Genomic DNA, 24,518 nt, shown 5'->3' on the forward strand with positions numbered 1-24,518 from the left:
TGGAGGTCTCCTACCCTGCTCATGCTGGTTGCTGGCCTGGCACTGACTGTACAATATACAGTACAGTGCTGTGTAGCTCCGCCCCCTTTTCAGACCTTTGGCTGCACTGTTGGGATTTTAAAACACTTGAGAGCCTAACAGGGGGTGGGCTGAGGTAACCTACCCCCTGAGCTCCTGATTCCCATCATTTTACTCCACTGGGCCTGGGCTGCCCCACACAGTAGTGAGGCAACAAAGTAAACTTCAGCTCACTGCAGCAAGGGCTGCTGGGAATTGTAGGCTATTTTCTGTTTCTTTACTACAGTGCACCCGGCTCCTGCCGTACACTATAAGTTTGCTGCTGCAGGGGGTCATCCCTCCTCTGCTCCTTCAGGAAGCGACTCTGTAATGTTTGGGGGAAGAGAGTGCACTGCACTGCCCAGATCTATCACTATAGAGTAACTCCGCCCAGCGTTGTTCACAGACTAACAGATTGACAGTTCTGGGCTATTATAGAAGAGATTTTTAGAACAATAAATAAATGGATTCTGATATAGGATGCATTTAAGGAACTTGACAATCATGTTGCCAAACAGGAGATCAATGGAACTATGTTGACAGCACAGTGCCTACAAGGGTAAAATGCAATTTATAGAATTTAATGGTATCCGCAATGCAGGTTTTAGCGATATCAAAGCTTCAGCACCGATGGTTAAACATACCTGCCAACTGTCCCGATTTTTGCAGGATCGTGCTGTTTACTTTTTTTTGGGCTGGTCTAATGTACTTCCCAAGACTGGCCTGTGGGAGAGAGGAGGGGGGGGGGGGGGCATGGCCAGCAGCTCTCAGTGCTGGCCATGCCCCCAATAGTGGTGAAAATGGGGGCATGACCTCACGGGGGTGCCTAGGACGTAAGACAAGTCCCCTAACTTCAGGTGCGTGCTGCTCATGTCCCTCCTCCACTGCCACCAATGTTGGGAGGTATGGGTTAAATCAAAACTCAGGTACTAATTAAGTCTCCTGTGCTCAAGCCTGGATATCATTAAAACCGGCACTGTGGATCGAGGCGGGGAATGCCTGGCTTAGAATATAAAACACATATACTGCAAAGGACTGCACTTAAAGGGAAACAGGCATCAGAAATAAATCTGTTTTGCTCTGTAAATTTAAGGTGGGGTCATGCATTCAAAGAGAAATATATATATTTTGCAGGCATTCACACACGTACGTACATATATACACATATTTGACAAGCAAGGTTTATTCACTTCCCTGTGCAAACATAGAAACATTTCTCTATAGGAGGTAAATCAGAGCAATACATCCTTATTTACATTGCTGATGAATCGGTACTAATGCAGGCTTTTACTGGCAGGTGGCTGCTGTGGGAAAGTGGATAGTACTGCACATATATATATATATATATACCAGGAGAGGTGTTGCTGTGCAGAGGAGGTTATTAATACATCTTCTGCAGCACATAATGCTGCTAACGGAGCTATTTAGTTATTGATCCCAATCATAGACAGACTCACTGGCTGCAGACTCTGCTACAGACAGCGCAATCAGCTAATTAGTTATAATTAATCAGAAATCAAAGCTGATGGAAAATGACACATGGCTATTTGAAGCTCTACCATTTAACAACAGGTATTCTAAATAAAAAAAAATTCGATTTGATTTGGCAATATTTTACCTATAAAAAGAAACATAAGTACAGCTGTTGCACAATTACAGGAGAACACCCAATTACAGCCAACTCCCCCTCTCTGAGCTCTGCCCCCAGGAGAGAGCCCCACTCCAGCCAACTCCCCCTTCCTGAGCTCTGCCGCCAAGAGAGAGAGAGCCCCATTCCAGCCAACTCCCCCTCTATGAGCTCTGGCTACAGAACAGTGCCCAATTAAAGCCAACTACCCGCTCTGGGCTCTGCCCCCTGGAGAGTGCCTCATTACAGGCAACACCCCCTCTATGAGCTCTACACCCCAGGAGTGTGCCTCATTACAGCCAATACCCCCTCTATGAGCTCTGCCCCCAGGAGAGAAGAATAAGACAACTCACCCTCTCTGAGCTATGCCAAGTGCAGACCACTTCTATAAAGAAAAACTGCCATTCCTGAAATAATGCAAGTGTCCCGCTACAGCTGATGCAGCTAGGAAAGTACCTCATTAAAGCCAACCTTCTCTTTGTGAACAGTGCAGCAATAATATAATATATTTATAGGTGCAACAAGAATATAATATATTTTCAGACTGCTTTCTGTGGATTGACATAAATAGAGGATCTAAAGCCAAAATGTAGGCCAGGGATGGGAAACCTGTTGCCCTCCAGCTGTTGTTGAACACATCCCAGCATGCCTTGCTACAGTTTTGCTATTTGGCCATGCTAAAACTGTTAGAGGGCATGCTGGGATCCTTAGTTCAACAACAGCTAGAGATAAAAAGGTTCCCCCACCCCTGCTGTAGGCCAACATATGTAGAGACATTTAAAGAAGAGGGCTTTTCGTGTGCATTTACAAACCTGTGTGTGCATGCATGAGTTGTAAAATGCAGTTATGTCCTATGCGCATAGTTTTAATACACGTATATGCAACTTTTGGCCAAAAACCCACAACATTAAGCCATAGCTAACTAGAGTAACAATCTTTACACCATGATCCAATGGCAAAGATAGGTGGTAGCAGTAGTACTTTAATGCCCATTAACTCTCCACTCTTCTCAGTTTTCATGAGCTGTATTCATTGCCTACAACTAGCTTTCCCTGTGATCAGTTAGCACCGTGTAGCATTAGTCATTATACTGTACAAAGTGATCAGAAACAACAGCTCTCGAGACCAACATTTTTATTTTTTGTTTTTATGTTGCTGTGTGAACTAAGCATATAAAATGTGACGTTACAGATTTTACTGCATCTCTGGGATCTGGCTTTTTTTTAAAAACTTTTTCTCTGGTCCTTGTTTCAGGGATCGTTATCAACCATCAGACTCCGTAGCTTCCACAGCACGTTGCGTTCAGCATCCAAGCAGTAGGAATACCAGCGTTGGCATCACAACTACCTCCGGGAGACTGGAATTCTGACTACCAGTATGCTGAACGTAAGTATCTGGGGGTGGGATGATTAATTTAGACAGCGGGGAGTAGGAGTTAGGCACTAGCGAGTTAGTGTAGTTGTGCATACCTGACCAATGTCGGGATTTCCTCCATTGGAATGACGGCGTCTATATTCTGACCACTGGTCTTCCAAGTTGGAGGAGTTTTTGTGGAGCGATACATTTGGATGAATGCTACAAAATACCCTGTGTAAGGCTGGGTACAGATTAAGTTAAGGAAAAATCAACAGTGACCCAGTGGCAACCCTGCTGAGGACTTTGTTTAGCTCTTTTTTTTTTAATGGAGTGTGCATGCCTGCTGTAAACCTAAATTGGGCACAAGGTGCCAACTGAATTAACTTTTAAGTTGGCTAAAGGAAATGCCATCTTGGCAAGCAGCACATACAATTGTGACGGAGTGACAACTCAATTTATCCAACTGGGAAGATGTGAGGGGTACACACTATAATTGATGGTCATTGTGGAGTAATATCATCCGAAATATCATATAGTGTGTTCCCAGCTTAAGTAATACAGTTCAATAAAAAGTTACTACTGCAATGAAAAGATACTACTGCAAAAGAAACGTAACTGGCTCCTGCGCCCTATCTGAATGCACAACGTGGGAGAGCAAAAGGGGCAAAGTGCAGTAAGCAGATTACAGTATTAAGCACACGGCAACATAAAACATTTTTTAAATACATTTTTAAATAGTCTGCTTTGGGAAGAAGAAACAAATCTCAGAAGGAATCATTGTAGGTTAAAATGCACCCACTGGTCCTAGAATATAGGTCTGTTAACTCCATCCTACTGTTCTGCCAGATCCAAGACACAGGGCATCAAAGTTACTTAGTGCTGAATAAAAAATAAATTAAATTAAAAACAGGTGGATGAAAATTGTTCTAAACTTCCAACGCACTGCAGCAATTCAGTTAACAAGAATACATGGATTTTAATAGAAAAACCATAACATTTTTCTTTTACTTTTTTTGTTGTTGTTGCAGTTGTGTTATGAACAGGAGTTAATGCACATATGATTAATGCTCCGATATAGCTTTTTGAGAGAAAATATGCTCCTTTACTAAACCCCACTGAACAGCTTCACAAATCTTAAAATTCCACAATGTAAACACCACTACACACAGTACGCAACTGCCCTGACCAACACAGGATCTAGGAAACGAGCACGACCCTGGAACGCTCAGTAAGAATTGGAATTTTGTGTTTTTTTTCCTCATTTGCCAGATTGGCATACAATGTGTTGCAGGCCTCTTTGGCACTGAACTGGACTAATATTATAAAAGAACATTTAAAAAAAAAGGATGCAGGACCTGGCAACAAGCAGAGTTGTTACCAACCAGCTGCCAGGTGTCCCACAATGCATTGTTCTGCAACCCACGATCCCCCTCCCCCACATCCCATACCCAACACATCAATAGGGTTTAAATTAAATAAAATGATCACATCTGCCCTCCCATTCTCCCCTCGTTCTTCCAAGCATTCATTAATTTAATTAGAGCCAGTTAAACCTGAAATATAAAGGTAAAACACTTCCTGGCACTGTAAAAAAACAAAAAAAAAATAAAAAAAAAAATACGGTAAGAAAGTGCCTGAAATATGTTACCAGCATTTAGAGCCCTTACAAATACAAGGCAGAAAAAGGTGTAAAATAAACTAAAAAAAAAAAAAAAAGTATTCTCCATTAAATTTCCAGGGGAAGTCCAGAGTCTATATTTAATGAAGGTTAACCGGATCGAAAGCTCAAACTGTGCTAAGTCTGTTCATCTGCGCTCAGTTGGTCTGTGCATGAAGATCTAATACATTTGGTTTCTTCCTTTTTCCTTCTCTCCATTTCCCATTCCACAAAGGTATCAAAGAGACTCGGCCATGCCTCGTCTTCGCTGTAGTTGCTGAGGTCGGGTCCAATCACCTGAGTAAAGTTTAGGAACATGTTCCATGTGTCCCGGGAGATTCCCTTGATTCCTGAGGGGTTCTCAATTAGGAAGTCTAACCACTCGTCCAAAATGAGGGGTTTGTTTTGTGTGAACACCAACTTCCAGAGGGCAATGGCTATATCCCGGTGAAGTGATCGCTGCCCTTCTTCGGAGTCCAGGCCAAATTGAAATGTGAAGCGATAAAGATCCTTAAATTTGTCTTCCTGCTTGGCTTCAATTAAGAGGCTGGGAAATTGGGTGCAAATTCCTTCGAGGCTGTCTGCATTTATTGCCTCACATCCTTCAAAGAACTCCCTCCTGCATGTGGAGGAAAGAAAAAAAGGAAAATAAATCTTATAAGACAATAGGATCTACAATAAAAAAAAATTTAAAGTGGAAACTTGCAAAAATTTACAGCACTTCTGAATAGCATTAATACATCACCACAATTAAAAGGTGAACATTTCAGGGTTGCTAAAGGCCCCTATCCTCAGGACCAAAAATGGTATTTAACGCAGTATAAGCAAACAATGGTAGATGAGAAACTCGATTTGCCAAATATAGGGGTAAATAGAGTGCAAGAAGCTGGGTGTGCGGGAGTTTATGTGAGAATGGCTGTATTTTCTAAGGGGCAATCATTTACAGGGCATACACACCTCGTTTTGCCTTATGTTTGCAGCTTTAAAAAATAGAACGAACGCCTTCCCCCTCCGGCTTCTCGCACCCAATTACATTTATCCCATAGTACTCTATTTTTCTGCTGTAAGATCATGCAGTTTTAATTTGCCCATGCTGTGTCACCAGATATATTGCAGGTAGACTGAGGAGATCACAAATAGGCCCCGTATTGGCAGACAAAGCTTCCGTGGGCACTAGGCCTTACTGTAGTTACACAGTATAAGTCACCCATTTCAAAACATACAGAAGTGATGATTGCTATGCAGCCATAGCCTAGGCGGCATGCAGCTCATACAACAGAGTCAGCAGGAGTGTCAGTCAGTGTGGTGCGCAGAAACAGTGAAGGTACAGGGGGCAGTAACATAAATGGCCAATGGGGGGGGGGGGGGGGAAGGTTTGAGTAGTAATAATTGTGTAAGTGGCTTTACTGTGTGGCATTATTTGTATAAGGACATTAGTAATGTGCCACACAATGTGTATAAGGGTCACTATTACTGTGTGGTAGTATGGGTATAAGGGGTATAAGGTGCACTACTGTGTGGCATAACATGTATAAATGAGAATACTGTGTGGTGTAATGTAAATAAGGAGTAATGGGCCAAGGGAGGAACTAACGACAGTGCTATAATCTTGCCTAGGGCATCAAATTAGCTAGAGCCAGCTCTGTTAGTTGTGCCTATACTAAATCAAGGCACTTCTTCAGAAGTCATCGCAGTACTAATTTTTTCTTAAAATGGCAAAACCATGTGCACTGCAGGTGGGGCAGATGTAACATGTGCAGAGAGTTAAATTTGTGTGAGTTATTTTGTTTTGGTAAAGGGTAAATAATTGCTGTATTATTTTTAAACTGCAATTTAGATTTCAGTTTCAACACACCCCACCCATATTTAAATCTCTCTGCACGTTACATCGGCCCCACCTGCAGTGCACATGGTTTTTCCCATTTTGAGAACAAATTTGTACTGCGATCATATCTGAATAAGGGCCCAAATGTCAAGAAAGTGTCAGTGTGTACTGATCAATGAAAGTCATTTTCACTGTTCAGCAGGAAAATAATTAGTCTCCTGTGTGTACCCATAACAGTTATTATAATTGAAATGGACACTGCTTGCAAAATTACCTTAAACTGGTTACTTCTACACCATACACTATATAGCTTGTGACAATAGCAAATTGGCCAAAACAGATACAGCAATGAATGAGAATGCCAGTAAACTGGATTGGAAGGGGACCACTATAGGCTGTAGTGCAGGGTACCTTCCAACCAGAATAACAAATACGGTTTAATGCTGGGTTCACACCAGAACGATATGGCCTCAATCCCCCCAATTTCGATACAAGCTTGACCGATTGTATGTAAATAAGAGCATGTTTTAGATCAGATTCCGATCAGATGCTCGTCCCCGCTGGTCGTTTGGTCATTTTGCAGATCCTACCTGCTGCAGTCAGGATTTGAAAACGATCCCTTTAACTGGGTACAGATCGTGATCAGATCGTGTTCTCCAACAGATTGTGCGACCATCATATGATCGTCTCAAGATCTGCTCACGATCATGATCGTTCTGGTGTGTACCCTACATAACCCGGCAACTCAGCCCAAGTGCCTGACCGCTCTTCTAGATAACCTAATTGGCCATGTACATGTGAAACTGGCCAGAGGGAACGTTTTGTTGGAGCAGAGCAACAGGAAAAGTCTTAAAGGAGGCAAGTTGCATATCTAATCAGATTGGACAGTCTACAAGCGAAAGTACGTTACATGTTACAGACACCGAGGAAATCGCATTTAAGAAAAGTTTAATATAGCCAGTACATACTTTGCCTTCCTTTAATTGTAAGAAGAAAAAAAAAAATCCCTATTCACCCTGTTACCTATTGTCGGTTTCACTAGGTGGTAATGGGGTGATTTCCTAAACAGATTTTTACTTAGGTATTGAATGTTTTTAAAAACAAACTTGAAATGTATTAGTACTGCTGTTGGGCCATAATAAAAAGGAAAAAATAAACACAAAGGGCATTCAATTAGTACAGATTTTTTTTCGGCAGTCCAATTGAATAGGGCATTTGGACTGCAGATTTTTCACTTAGGCAAAAAATTTGGCAGTGCCGAAAATAAAGGGGATTGGTAAATATAGGTGAACATTTAGCGAAATTGCAGCCGTCTTCACTGCATGTTTCACAGGTGCCTTTTTGGCCATTATAAAAAAATAAAAGCGAAAAGGCATTGGTGAAAAACAACTACGGCGAAAATGACCACAACTGAATAATGGTGGGTTGATATCAATACCCCCATAAAGAGGCAGGCTACTTTTGGATTACCCTTGCCATCAATACAGGTTACCCCACAGATTACCAGCATCGACTACCAGTTTAGCCATCCCAACAAGCATAAGCAATAGAGCCAAGTCACAATGTCTACGCAAACGATTACAACTAAAATGTAGCTCTCCTGTCTACAAAGTGGAATTCCCTTTATAAAAAGTTCTTTAAAGTTTACTTCCCACCACCATCATAACGGTAGGATATTAACGCCTCACCTTTTTACAAGCATATCAAAGGTTGTGCACATGTTATTGCAGTGACAGCTCCCTGCATATATCAAACAGAAATAATTTCAAACTACTGAACTAGACAGAAGTACACATTTACTTTGAAGTTTTATAGAAGTCTTTTAAAACACCAGCCAATGAAAACCGCATTAAATGAACGGTACTTATGTAATATCTGGGCTCCCGTTTTTCTTATGAGACCGAGTCCCCTCGCGGGGCTCGCTGCGCTCACCACGCTTCGGGCACGGTGGCTCGCTGCGCTCGCCACACTATATAAAATCAACTCCATGCGTAGTTGGATAGTAGGGGTATGAAAAAATGGGGTGCATTTAACATGGGAGCCCAGATAATACATAAGTACCAAATGAACTTATCAGCAACACCGCAAACTGCAGTATTGTTGTGTGTAAAATATACAAATTTGCTTTAGGTGTCCACATTTGCTGCCAGTTATATCATTTTAGACATAACCGGCCAGAAACTGAAGGGTGTACAAGCACTCAAGTAATGGTAATCTTATTCTACATGGTTGGATGATGACTCAACCTCCTCTTTCAACTGAGAGGTCATTGCTTGAAATCAAGAATTGAATTGCCACATACAGGACCAGATGCAGTTACGCAAAAAGGGGTTAAACAAGAATATTGTGTAAAAAAAACAAAACAAAAAAACATACACATATATACATACATACACACTTTGTTGAGAATCCTTTGCAGGGACAATGACAGCTTGATGCCTAGAACCCATGCATATCACCAAATGTTGAGCTTCCTTCTTTGTTAGGACTTGCCAGGCCTTCTCTGCAGTGGACTTCAGTTATTTGTGGTTCTATCTCCATTTAGCTTGGGTCTTAAGCAAGATAAATTCATGTTCAGTCAAGATGGGATTGACACTAAATCCAGGCGGTCGGAAACCTGACGCTTAAAATCCCGACAAAGGGGCGGGTGGGGTGGCGGTGGATTCCCCCCCCCCCCCCTGCGGGCTCGCCACACACTAATTTATTCTCCCTCTATGGGTGTCGGACACCTATAGAGGGAGAAAGTGTCGGGATTCTGGCGACGGGATTTTGAACACCGGGATTTTGAACACCGGGATTTTGACTGCATCCCGTCAAGATGAGATCAGGGGGGAATGACTCACCTATTGCAGAATATTTCACTTTATGCTTTAAAAACTCATTGGTTACTTTACTCCTGGGTGTTGCTGGTCACTGTTCATCCTTACTGTGAAGTGCCATCAACTTTACAGAATTTGGCTGAATCTAAGAAGACTGTATATTCGTACATACGTTCAGATCTATCTGGCTGCTTCAATCACATCATCAATAAATACTAGTAACTCAGCGGTAGATGTATGAAGCAATAAGGGAAGAGAAGGGCACATGGCAACCAATCAGCACTGAAGTAACATCTATAATTTGCATAATATAAAATAATACAGAACAGCTGTTTGGTTGCCATGGGCCACTTCTCCTTTGGCTTATCAATGCTTACTACACCTACACTGCAGTACTATTAGTGGCCATCCACTACTGTTGTCGTCCACAGACGTCTGGACCTTTTCAAGCTGCCACCCTCACCATTATGGATTTCTCTCAGAAGGTACCAACTATTGGTTAGGGCTACTCCTAAGACTCCAGCTATCTTTTCCATTTTGCACTGACAGGCTATTTGACTGTATGTTGTAGGATGACAGCATCCAACTCCCACACTTAGAATCAGCTCCAGACCTTTTTCATACTTCAGTTAGGAAATAAAGGAAGAGCCCAGATCGGTCCATGAAACCGCTTTTGAGTCAACTCTCCAATTACTTTTAGTCCCTTGCAAAATAGGGGGCTACATATTACAAAGCAATCATAGAAGAGGGGTGTGGAGATCCACTAATGGGCGCTCCCTATGATTCAGAAGATGGAAGTGGGGGGTGGTGCAGAGAATAAAGGAGAAGTGAAATACTTCCCCTCGTCTTCTTCTTCTTTGATAGGCTGATTTCTCCTGTTGATATCCTTTAGTTTGAGTGTTGCTGATTTCAAGGGTGTCTCGACGGTTATATGGAGAGGGTGAGAAAATCAAAAATATCCACAGTGAGAGATGTCCCTGGGGTAAAGAGCATGTTATCAATGATGTCACTTGGATCTATGGTGGCGTACCGAACTCACTTGTGACAACAAGGATATATGTATGTAAAGGTATCTTTTGGGTCAGTGAATAAGATGGCGTACCGGTACTCACGTGGCAAAATGAAGGTTAAAGCACATCTAGGTTTCTTTAAAAGTCCATTTTTATTTGACAAGGAGATAGCAAAGTTAAAACAACTATATGATAAATAAGGAAGGTGTAGAGTGGACTGTGAGGTGCCTTCCCAAGTGGTAGTTGGATGTAGTCAAACCGGATAACAAAACACCCAAGTTAACACTGGTTAGCTGCACTCACCTTCACAAACTTTCTGCCTCCTATGGGTACACTAGATCTGGGCCAACATGTTTCGAGATAGTCGTATCTCTTCTTCAGGATCCAGACTAGTGTATTCAATGTGGCTCTATATAAACCTTAAGGTACTTCCTGTTCCGGTTGGTGTGATCCCGGAAGTGATTGAACATTATTTTTTAAAAAATGGGAAGCCAGATATATATAATCATGGTATATAGTCTCCTATAGCTGGCGCTCCGTTTTCTATTAAAAACGAGGGGTACTTTCCTATGTGCGGTATATTTAGGATCTCTGTACGGCAGCACTGAAGGTGCTAAGTTCCGGCCGGAAGTTCCCGTGACGGAGCTTCTCCTAGGTACACCCGGAAGTCCAGTGCTTCTCTGTGACTTCATTCGGGGGCGGAAGTGATGTAGTCTGTGTATGACGGCCGGGAGTTCATCTGTTGGTTCTGCGTACACCCGGAAGTCTATAACCCGGACGGCTTCATTGGGTGGAGGTGCCGTGGAGACGGTTCATAATGCCGGATGTCCATCTGTTTGTACACCCGGAAGTTTTATTCCATATTGGCTTCACTGGGTGGAGGAGATGATGGTGTATATATGATAATTTCTGATGTTGCGTTGTACTGTGATACACGTTTATTTATTTATGGTGAATGATCTAAAATATAGGAAGAATTAATGAGAAACGTATAATGATAAGATTGAATGGTAATAAAACTGATGAAATTAGTGAAGATATAAGAATGTATATATATATTATTTGACAAGTGAAATATAATTAATATACTGTAAGATAACATAGATGAAATGATAATAAAAGTGAATAGATTATTTTGCAAATATGTGTACTGATATTCTAAATGGGTTCCTTGGAAAAGTGTGTAATAATATGGTAATACCGGGAAATACGGACTCTTAAGGTTGTGCTGTAATGATATAAGGGGTATAGAATGAAACCATAATAAAAAGAAGAAGAGAGAGAAGAGGGACGGAAAAAGAATGAGAGGTGTGAATAAAAGAAGGGAGTTATTGGGTGAAAGATAAGAGAATGAGCTGGAAGAACTGAAAAAATAAAAATGAAAAAATAAAAAAAAATTTTTTTAAAATAAAAATAAAAATAAATATAAATAAAAATAAAAATAAAAATAAAAAATAAAAATTTATTTTTATTTATTTTTATTTTTATTTAAAAAAATTTTTTTTTTTTTTTTTTTTTTTTTATTTTTTTTTTTTCATTTTTTTTTTTTCAGTTCTTCCAGCTCATTCTCTTATCTTTCACCCAATAACTCCCTTCTTTTATTCACACCTCTCATTCTTTTTCCGTCCCTCTTCTCTCTCTTCTTTTTATTATGGTTTCATTCTATACCCCTTATATCATTACAGCACAACCTTAAGAGTCCGTATTTCCCGGTATTACCATATTATTACACACTTTTCCAAGGAACCCATTTAGAATATAAGTACACATATTTGCAAAATAATCTATTCACTTTTATTATCATTTCATCTATGTTATCTTACAGTATATTAATTATATTTCACTTGTCAAATAATATATATATACATTCTTATATCTTCACTAATTTCATCAGTTTTATTACCATTCAATCTTATCATTATACGTTTCTCATTAATTCTTCCTATATTTTAGATCATTCACCATAAATAAATAAACGTGTATCACAGTACAACGCAACATTAGAAATTATCATATATACACCATCATCTCCTCCACCCAGTGAAGCCAATATGGAATAAAACTTCCGGGTGTACAAACAGATGGACATCCGGCATTATGAACCGTCTCCACGGCACCTCCACCCAATGAAGCCGTCCGGGTTATAGACTTCCGGGTGTACGCAGAACCAACAGATGAACTCCCGGCCGTCATACACAGACTACATCACTTCCGCCCCCGAATGAAGTCACAGAGAAGCACTGGACTTCCGGGTGTACCTAGGAGAAGCTCCGTCACGGGAACTTCCGGCCGGAACTTAGCACCTTCAGTGCTGCCGTACAGAGATCCTAAATATACCGCACATAGGAAAGTACCCCTCGTTTTTAATAGAAAACGGAGCGCCAGCTATAGGAGACTATATACCATGATTATATATATCTGGCTTCCCATTTTTTAAAAAATAATGTTCAATCACTTCCGGGATCACACCAACCGGAACAGGAAGTACCTTAAGGTTTATATAGAGCCACATTGAATACACTAGTCTGGATCCTGAAGAAGAGATACGACTATCTCGAAACATGTTGGCCCAGATCTAGTGTACCCATAGGAGGCAGAAAGTTTGTGAAGGTGAGTGCAGCTAACCAGTGTTAACTTGGGTGTTTTGTTATCCGGTTTGACTACATCCAACTACCACTTGGGAAGGCACCTCACAGTCCACTCTACACCTTCCTTATTTATCATATAGTTGTTTTAACTTTGCTATCTCCTTGTCAAATAAAAATGGACTTTTAAAGAAACCTAGATGTGCTTTAACCTTCATTTTGCCACGTGAGTACCGGTACGCCATCTTATTCACTGACCCAAAAGATACCTTTACATACATATATCCTTGTTGTCACAAGTGAGTTCGGTACGCCACCATAGATCCAAGTGACATCATTGATAACATGCTCTTTACCCCAGGGACATCTCTCACTGTGGATATTTTTGATTTTCTCACCCTCTCCATATAACCGTCGAGACACCCTTGAAATCAGCAACACTCAAACTAAAGGATATCAACAGGAGAAATCAGCCTATCAAAGAAGAAGAAGACGAGGGGAAGTATTTCACTTCTCCTTTATTCTCTGCACCACCCCCCACTTCCATCTTCTGAATCATAGGGAGCGCCCATTAGTGGATCTCCACACCCCTCTTCTATGATTATTTTTATCTTGAGGTGAAATTGGGATACACCTCGTGAGATCCATTAGGCAGATCCCTTTAGATAGCGCCACGTTATCCTGCTCACCTCCTATATTACTTAAGTTTCTGTCTCCCAGACAGCAGGGTTCGAGCGATATCATGTTCGGACATAGGGAAAAAAGAAAAGAGGACACAGAAGAAGTATTTAGGATCACACACAATGAAGAAGATACAGAAATGACCAATGAAAAATTAAAACTAGCTATGTTCAAACTAGGAGACTGGCTGGTAAAAGAAAACAAACTGTGGTGGGAGGTCGCCACACTCGAGAAGTATATGGCTGAACACATCATCCCCAAAGGCCTACGTATGAAGAAAAGCCCATCATTTCAAGAACAATCGGAAGATTTCACTAAGGAATGGAACATCATTTTGAACACATGTTCATTTTCACTTATGGAGTTAGTCCTAAAAGAACAAAGGAAAAAACTCAAAGACACTTCAGAAAGAGTGGATCTCCTACAAACACTTATGGAACCATTTTCAAACATGGAGACCTTCCCGATTTGGGAAAAGAACATCATAGAGAGGATTGATAAAAACACTAAACAACTCACAGTGAAGAAACAGAAAAAACTTCAAAGAGATTATGTATATTACAAATTTGGTCCTTCACAAAAACCACATACAAAAACCACTATAGGAGAAAAGGAGAAACATAAAAAGAAGAAAACGAAAACCTACACCCTCAAATATGGAAACCAGGAAAAAGAAGACAAAGAAAAACATAAACAAATTAGACACATCAGGAAATCGAGGGAATATGAATATTCTACACAAGGAAGAACTACATGGAGAGAAGCCCCACGGAGGACACCTCATAAATCTTCACCATTCATTCACAGAAGATACACCCCAGAGAAATTGGACAAAAAATATGAAAATTACCAAGACTGGAGAAGACATCAAAACCATATACCACAAATAAATAAGTATGCATCATCATCACAAACGGCGAATAGAAATAGGAGACCATATCAAAGAGAACATCCAACATCCAACAGGATATTCCACTCTAGAAATCACACCCGAAATGACATCATAAAAGAAAGATCTTCTCCAAAGAAGAATCTAAGGAATAAACCCCATCATTCTACATACCAAGAAAGAAATATCGAATTTAGACATACTGGAAGAGAAATAAGGAAGAACTCGCCAAGCTCCAGAAGAACAAATCCCAGAAAGGAAAGATCTCCATCAGAAAATAGGACATCTACAACAAGACATAGATCTACAAATGAAGCAATTCCCGGCCCTAGTCACCCCAACATAGAAACCTTTCTTCAAAATTCCACCCACTCCAATAGATATCCTTTTTTAGAACAGAGGACAAGATTGGAGGAGAAGACAAAAAGAACAGAGGAAGAAAAAAGAAAAAGAAGAAAGCTCATCTTCAAGTGAGTCTCCGCAAAACACGGGGAAAAAGAGGGGGCAAACTCTCCAAAAAGAATTATAAAAACAGGAAAAGAATTCAAAAGAGGAAGGCCCTCACCGAAATACCAAAAACTACAGAAAACACTACCACCGAATCTTCCATGATATTCAACCTGAGCAATAGATGTCTTTCCAAAACAGAAGAAGATCTATTATGCAAAGGACTCAAGTACGCTCCCACGTCAACGTCAGATCCCTTCGAGAAATTCATTGACGTACATAAATTCATTCGACAAATAACTCTGAAGAAATTTTTTACGAAAAAGGATTTGGAAACAACCAACCAAACCCTGCCCACCACTGAATCCCCAAATATTACCACCAACCAACAAATCGAGGAAGAAGCTCTACATAACACCCTAAAGAAAAAATCTAAGTTTTACCCCACGTTCATCAAAGGAAATTTCATTGATACATTTAGCAAAATAGTCAAAGAAATAGAAGAGATCAATGTTAAAAAGAAGAAAGTGAAACATAACTTAACAAGAAAAGAAAGGGATGCGGTGAAAACTCTGGAAAAAGAAAAAGATCTGATTATCAAACCTTGCGATAAGGGCGGTGGTATCGCCATAATGAATAAAGACCGTTATACAACAGAAGTATATAAACATCTTAACGATCAGAGCACATATAAAAAACTCAATCTGGACCCAACCACAAGAATAAAAGGAGAATTCAAAAAATTAATTGATAAACATCTACAGAATGGAGGCATAAACAAAAGAGAACACGACTTCATTAACATCGAGGAAGATACCACTCCAACCATATATATTCTTCCGAAAGTCCATAAAGACAGGAAAAATCCGCCAGGAAGACCTATTATAGCGGGTACTAACTCATTAACCTCCAACCTTTCAGCTCTAATTGACTCATTTCTGCAACCACTAGTAAAACAGAATCAAGCATACCTCAAAGACACTGGAGACTTATTAAGACAACTCCAAAACGAGACCTGGAATGATCAAAAAATACTTGGTACCGGAGACGTAACTGCTTTATACACATGTATAGCACACGAAGATGGCCTTCAAGCAATAAAACACTATCTGGAAAAAACTGACCATTCATCACCCACTAAAGCCTTTATTTTGGACTCCATCTCATTCATCCTGTACAACAATTTTTTCTACTTTGAGGGTAACTATTATCTACAAATTAGAGGAACCGCAATGGGGACAAAATTCGCTCCCAGTTACGCCAATTTGTTTATGGCGTACTGGGAGGAAACCACCATCTACAATAACAACATCTGGAACACTAAATTACAAAAATGGCAAAGATATATTGATGACGTGCTGATAATATGGGAAGGAGAGGAACAAGAACTTAAGGACTTCACAGAATCCCTTAATCAAAATAATAAAAACATAATCTTCTCATTTCAACTCAGCAAAGACACAATAAACTTTTTGGACCTCACCATCTACATCGACAATAACACTTTACAAACCAAAACTTACCACAAACCCACAGATGCAAATACGTATATACCGACCAAGAGTCAACATCACGTACCATGGCTTAAAAGTGTCCCCAAAAGCCAATTTTTACGTCTTAAACGTAATTGTAGTAACAGCGAAACTTTTCTCACACAAGCAAAAACCATGAAAGAAGATTTTAAGGCCAAAGGATACAAAGACAATACCCTGGAAGAACTAATTGAAGAAGTCAACCAAAAGGACAGAAATATGATCATACAAAACAAACAAAAAAACAAAGAAAACAATGAACACTTCAAGTTTGCATTTTTTTCCAGATACGATCATAACTACAAAGCAATAGAACAAATTTTCAAGAAGAATTGGCACATCTTACAACAAGACCCCATCCTCAAGAACATCCTCCCTCCCAGACCGAAATTTGTCTATAGAAAATCAAAAAATCTCAAGGATCACCTAGTAAAAAGTTGTCTACCAGAGGAAAAAAGAACAAGAATACTAACGAAAGGATTTCACCGGTGTGCAATGTGTATTGGATGCAGAAATATTAAAACAGAAACATCTAAATATACCGACATAACCATCAACAACAACAAAAAGAAAATAGAGGAATTTATCACTTGTGAGACATCTAATGTGATATACGCAATAGAGTGCACATGTGGACTATTCTACATCGGCAGGACAACCAGACCTTTAAAAGTTAGGATCGCGGAACATCTAAGAAACATCAAAAAAGGACTATCCACCCACAGTCTTGCCAATCATTTCAAAACCACACATAACTGCTCCACTAATCATATAAAAAGATTTGTTGGGGTTCAAAAAATTAACAACAGTTGGAAAAACAGAAATCAAGAAGTAAATCTAGCCAGAGCTGAAATGAAGCTCATATACAAATTCAAAACCCTCATACCATCAGGCCTCAATCAAGATTTCGAATTAAAATGGTTTCTCTGATCATTTTCTATCCCGTCACCATCGCTCCGGTTTATATTTCATTTTCTCATTTTTACATAATTTTTTTTTTTTTTTTTCATTTTTTTTTTTTCAGTTCTTCCAGCTCATTCTCTTATCTTTCACCCAATAACTCCCTTCTTTTATTCACACCTCTCATTCTTTTTCCGTCCCTCTTCTCTCTCTTCTTCTTTTTATTATGGTTTCATTCTATACCCCTTATATCATTACAGCACAACCTTAAGAGTCCGTATTTCCCGGTATTACCATATTATTACACACTTTTCCAAGGAACCCATTTAGAATATCAGTACACATATTTGCAAAATAATCTATTCACTTTTATTATCATTTCATCTATGTTATCTTACAGTATATTAATTATATTTCACTTGTCAAATAATATATATATACATTCTTATATCTTCACTAATTTCATCAGTTTTATTACCATTCAATCTTATCATTATACGTTTCTCATTAATTCTTCCTATATTTTAGATCATTCACCATAAATAAATAAACGTGTATCACAGTACAACGCAACATCAGAAATTATCATATATACACCATCATCTCCTCCACCCAGTGAAGCCAATATGGAATAAAACTTCCGGGTGTACAAACAGATGGACATCCGGCATTATGAACCGTCTCCACGGCACCTCCACCCAATGAAGCCGTCCGGGTTATAGACTTCCGGGTGTACGCAGAACCAACAGATGAACTCCCGGCCGTCATACACAGACTACATCACTTCCGCCCCCGAATGAAGTCACAGAGAAGCACTGGACTTCCGGGTGTACCTAGGAGAAGCTCCGTCACGGGAACTTCCGGCCGGAACTTAGCACCTTCAGTGCTGCCGTACAGAGATCCTAAATATACCGCACATAGGAAAGTACCCCTCGTTTTTAATAGAAAACGGAGCGCCAGCTATAGGAGACTATATACCATGATTATATATATCTGGCTTCCCATTTTTTAAAAAATAATGTTCAATCACTTCCGGGATCACACCAACCGGAACAGGAAGTACCTTAAGGTTTATATAGAGCCACATTGAATACACTAGTCTGGATCCTGAAGAAGAGATACGACTATCTCGAAACATGTTGGCCCAGATCTAGTGTACCCATAGGAGGCAGAAAGTTTGTGAAGGTGAGTGCAGCTAACCAGTGTTAACTTGGGTGTTTTGTTATCCGGTTTGACTACATCCAACTACCACTTGGGAAGGCACCTCACAGTCCACTCTACACCTTCCTTATTTATCATATAGTTGTTTTAACTTTGCTATCTCCTTGTCAAATAAAAATGGACTTTTAAAGAAACCTAGATGTGCTTTAACCTTCATTTTGCCACGTGAGTACCGGTACGCCATCTTATTCACTGACCCAAAAGATACCTTTACATACATATATCCTTGTTGTCACAAGTGAGTTCGGTACGCCACCATAGATCCAAGTGACATCATTGATAACATGCTCTTTACCCCAGGGACATCTCTCACTGTGGATATTTTTGATTTTCTCACCCTCTCCATATAACCGTCGAGACACCCTTGAAATCAGCAACACTCAAACTAAAGGATATCAACAGGAGAAATCAGCCTATCAAAGAAGAAGAAGACGAGGGGAAGTATTTCACTTCTCCTTTATTCTCTGCACCACCCCCCACTTCCATCTTCTGAATCATAGGGAGCGCCCATTAGTGGATCTCCACACCCCTCTTCTATGATTATTTTTATCTTGAGGTGAAATTGGGATACACCTCGTGAGATCCATTAGGCAGATCCCTTTAGATAGCGCCACGTTATCCTGCTCACCTCCTATATTACTTATATTACAAAGCAGTCATTCCTAAACCCTTCCTTCAATTTGGATGTGGTAAACGCAAATTAAAATGGGATATTCTGAACTTTGAAACCATGTTTAGAATATGTATTGGGTGAAACGCATCAGTTGGGGCAATTACATGATGTTTGAGGCTTCATACTCCACAATACCTTTAGCCAATGAAAGGACAACCTCACCTGCCAACTATGATCAAGTTACAAAACAAAAAACACAGAAACATGTTGTTATAAATCTAATCATTTTGGCAACACTAATCCTATATTTAATCCCTGATAAAGGCAAACTATTTTTTTTATGGTGACTATTATCATGTTGACCTAGACCAGTGATGGCTCACCTTGACACTCCAGCTGTTGAACTACAACATCCCTGCATCAGTTTTAGCATAGCCAAATAGCAAAACTGTAGCAGAGCATGCTGGGATGTGTAGTTCAAAACAGCTGGAGTGCCAAGGTTAGCCATCAAGGACCTAGACATTTTAGATCCATTATACCCCACCCAAATGAAAATGGGCGTTATTCAAAGCTGACCGCTGCTGTGCAAATTTGCAGAGCCCTGTGGTCAGATAGTCGCCGCCCACACAGAGTGAAAACCCTCCCTGTGCAAGTCTGCAAATGGCTTGCGGAAATATCAGTGATCATTCAGCTGCAAATGAATCACCATTGAATGATTTTTCCAGTGTGTGCAGTCTGTACTTAACCCTGACCCTTCCACAAGTGTGCTATAGACACCGGCTGATCGAGGCTGGAGCGGAAGTGACACAACCTCCTTAACAACGCTTGGGCATCCCTGCGTTTTTCCTGACCACACCCAAATGCTGGTTTCCGGTGAGTCAAGTTGGGAGGGGATTCCAAATGAAAAAATAAATAGCTACAGTAGTTTTTGTCGCCATTTGTCCTCGCACATGTGTACTGCAATCTGTACATATGCGCAGTCATTAAATATTTTATTGCCGTGCGTTTTCGCACAACAACATCAGCTATGAATATCCCCCTATATCTTAAACCCCATACAGACTAGAGCAGCTGTTCTCAAACTGTGGGTCCTGACCTTCTCAGCATGGGGTCGTAACTCCATGTTGCTGACCATCAGGCTGAAGACTTTTCTAAGCTCAGTCAGTGATTCAAGGAGTCTAAAATAACAGTCAATTCAACAGATTTTTCAGACTGCTCCCATAATTCTGTGCCCCCCCCCCCCCCCCCACAATGCTGCCATGTATGTTCTGTCTGCTTGCTGACTACACATGTGATGTCATGACCATATGCAGTAACTTGCTGGGGTCCTGTAATTATTTGTATTGTCTGATGGGGTCCCAGAGCAAAATAGTTTGAGGACCCCTGGACTAGAGGATATAGTGAAAATTTTCACTAATAACCCTTTCACACTGGCCACCCGACAATTACCCAGCAGAGCCAGGTTATTTTGCCGGGTTCAGCCTGACTAATTCACACCACCCACAAATTACCTTAAAGCTTTTCAACCCAGGAACTTGCCGAAAAACACGGGTTTTTCTGTGGTGTGAAAGAGCACCCGGTTTTTCAGCAAATTCCAGGGTTGAAAAGCTTTGATCCGGTAATTTGCTTCTGGTGTAAAAGGGGTTTCTGAGCCATATCATTCACTATATCATCTAGTGTGTACACTACGTATCGATAACGATTTGCCCTTCCATGCATAATTAACAAATATTGATCTCCGCTGAACATGCAGGTCAATTCAGCTATGTAGCCAAACGACCTGCATGTTTCAGTGATGTCACTGAACAATATCGGCAGCCCATATCGTGCAGTGTGCTCACACAATATTGGCCACCAGAAAGTAAACTAGATCAGCATAGGTAGGGCCGTCTAGTGTGTACAGGGCTTTACACTAACAGATGTATGGCTTTATATTGTGCTCTAACATTAGCAATATACAGAAGTTATAAATTACAGTATATCGGGTTTTAAAGACAACTATTGTTCAAGATGCAATTTCAAGACATTGACATTTATCTTACTATGAAATCATATTGTTTTTTACGTTTAGTGTAACATGTTGTGGATATTTAGGAAATGCTATCCAAAGTTATAGCATATATCTATTTAAAAAAACAGAAATAAATAAAACTGGTCATATGAAAACAATGTCACATTCAATGAAGTATTTGGCCAACTTCTGTTACATCTTGAGAGGTTGCATATATTTAAAACGTAGAAATAAAAGGTTTCAAAATCACCTGCACACATTTACACCAGCTACTTACCATTCCAAACCGGGATAACAGAATGATCCCCCCCCCCCCCCTTCCCATGGAGCACAGTGTGGTTGTGTGACTCTCAGGACCAGTCTGCCCAAAACGAGAAACCAGCATTGTACTTTACACTCCTTTATAAATAGGTTGCATCAGAATTTACTTATGGTAAAAAAATTATGTAACACTATGGGCGAGATTTATCAAGCTTTCTAAAGCTACCAGGTGGTGAAGTAATTATATTTGCTAATCATTTCACACTTGGTATGGAATCTTAAATGTTTGAAGAAGAAAAACAATAAAAGAGCATATTCACACACATTCAGGATAAGGTGCAAGCACTTTGTCAGAACCCGAATAGTTAAGAATTGCACTAAAAATTTCAATGCAGCAGTGTGTAAAGCTCGTCGCACACAGGAGTGTGAGCAACAACCAATTTGGCTGCACACCACACACCTATGTGGAGAAACTGGAGAAGATTTGTCAATTTGGCACCCCACCCAAAACATAGTTCTTCCAGGAGGACTCCGGCCTCTTACTCAAGTGAAAAGACCACTAGGACTACAAATGACGATTGCAGGACTTGTGGCTGGCACCCACTATGTGGAATGCCCTCCCATGCACAATAGGACTCTACTCTAGTCTCCAAACCTTCAAGTGTTCCTTGAAAACTCCCCTCTTTGTGTAAGCTTATCAAATTCGAGCACCACCCACATATCCTTCATAAACCTTTCTTACCCAATCACAACCCCACTGTACAGCGCAAATATATCATGGCTTATTTTCTCTCACACATTTCCACCATCCTGGGTAAAAATATCATGGAGCCCACTACGAACCTTTGTAAACTGGTGGACCACTATGCATTAGAAAACACCTATGAGTGTGCATCGATGCCTATTTCCCTATAGATTATGAGCTTGCTATTTTTAATGACTAACTACCCAGTTTAGGTTATAACTGCTTCCAATTGTAAAGCGCAACGCAATTTGCTGCGCTATATAAAACACTTAAGAATAAATCCCATAACATTATCATTGCATTTTTCTACCGTCAGTCAGGTAAACAGACTGCAGTGTGTGACAGTGATTATCTGAGCAAAAGGAATACTTTTCCCCAACTGATTAAAATTTGACTTCAAAATATCTTCAGGTCTAACAAATTTGAGAAACTTTTATACCTATATTTGTGAACAGTAAACACAGCTCTTTTATACACGGCAACTTGTGTTTTAGACTCAGAGGTCCTGTAGGCCACAATTTCTCATGACATCAATCTTGCGTATATGAAGTGGTGAACTGACCTAGTAAATTTGCACATGGTTGCGGCTTGAAATTTCCAAGCTAAAACTAGCACCCTAAATTCTGTTGGGTCCACACATAGATCATTGCAAAACCGTTCCATGCCCTCCTCCAAGATGGCATCCTCTCGCTCATCCTTGTATCTTCTAAACATTTCTTCAATACGCTGTAAGGAGGAAACTGCCACTCCCATTCCTTGCTCTTTCTTCTTTGCATCGCCACAAGGCTCCAGAGGATTAGTTGACTCTACTGCGGCATCCTGCGCTTTCTTCGTTCCATTGACTAGGATGTCCCCTGAGGCCTTCCCACCTGCTGGCGTGTGATCGTCTTTGTGCCCTGAGCTTCTCTTATGTGACTTGTTTGACTCCCGCTCACCATTTTTGCTGCCTAGTGTGGATGAAGGATTCTTACACTTTGTGACACACTGGCCCATGTTGAGGGTGTCCAGTTTCAGTGCAGTCCACCTTGTACCAGACACCGCCTCACACGATGTTCGATACACATCAACATTCCATCCCGAGAAGCTGTCTAACCTGGGGAGAAAACAAAAACACATATAAGGCTAAATAGGATACAAGCACAAAAGAAGCATTTGTTAACCAATAAAGTACTAAAAATAATTATAGAAGTAGAACTAAAAAAAAAGTCTAGTTCGTTAAAAGTTATTTTCTTCCATGCTGCTCCTATACTGATTCAGTATTTGCAAAACAGGAAACCTGTAACAAATGGGTTTTTCTTCAGGTGTACAAATGTACATTACAGTGTATTAATAAAACTGCTTCTATTACCATAAAAGAAAAAGTTTTTTTTTTTTTTAAACCTAAACAGATCTTAAACTGGGTATACACTATACAAGATCATTAACAATTTGCCCTTGAACTGCCTAACTGAATTGCACAGGACAGAACACTAGCAATAGTTTTCAGCGGCCATATCCAGGAGTATGCTGCACTGGTAATATCAGAATTCTACTGCATGTTTAGACGAGGGGAGGTTTTTTTTAACGCATCACTAACTATAGACTGCATGCACACTAGACTAGATGATATGCAGGATAAATATAGTTAGCATTATCGTACATAATCAAAAATCTTGTATGGTGTGTACGCACCTTAAGATGGTAAACCACTTAAATCTGACCTAACATAGTAAAGATTGTAGATCACCCAAATTATGAAGGCTTAAGAATATAGTTTCGAAAATTGTGAACAGGAATTTGTATTGTAGTTATTTTATAAACATGATGGTAGTCATTACTGAAAAATAGTAAAGCCCCGTTCACATGGGGCGACATGTGCCCTGCGTGCTGCCTACGCACAGATCGCTCAGCACACATCGCTGCACCTGTGATGTGTGCGGAGCACTGTTTTGCATGTGCTGATAAGCGATTAAAGCAGGATAGACCGTGCATGCACTATCTATATCTGCAGGAGATATGGCAATACGTGGGTCCGAGCATCACCAGCGCTATAGGTTGTACACATGGCCCGATTTAAGCTTTATTTCTAAGTGATCTGACTAGATCCCTTAGAAATGAAGCATGGGTCGCTCTGTGTGTATGCCCTTTAAATAGGAATATGCCAGGTATATTAGGTCAACAATATAATAAGACGACACATCAGTCAAGGTTGAGTAATATATGCATCTCCTGTTGGACTGGCCTGTGTGGTGATTTATAATACCTGCATTATACATAATTGCCTCCAGTAAAGACCACAACTA

General features: G+C 40.2%; 1 protein-coding gene across 1 annotated transcript in view; it reads right to left on the reverse strand.

Moving 5' to 3' along the window:
- Positions 1-2,801: 2,801 nt before the first annotated feature.
- DCUN1D3 (defective in cullin neddylation 1 domain containing 3) overlaps positions 2,802-24,518 on the reverse strand; it is a 42,782-nt gene continuing 21,065 nt past the window's right edge. The window contains exons 2-3 of the mRNA XM_083153250.1: positions 22,799-23,329; positions 2,802-5,316 (exon numbers count right to left, since the gene is read on the reverse strand). Of these exons, the coding sequence (XP_083009376.1) occupies positions 4,836-5,316; positions 22,799-23,329 (1,012 nt within the window). The 3' untranslated portion in view covers positions 2,802-4,835. The remainder of the gene's footprint in view (positions 5,317-22,798; positions 23,330-24,518) is intronic.

Source organism: Crinia signifera, chromosome 7 (genome assembly GCF_055691185.1).
Source record: "Crinia signifera chromosome 7, ASM5569118v1, whole genome shotgun sequence".
Classification (NCBI taxonomy): domain Eukaryota; kingdom Metazoa; phylum Chordata; class Amphibia; order Anura; family Myobatrachidae; genus Crinia; species Crinia signifera.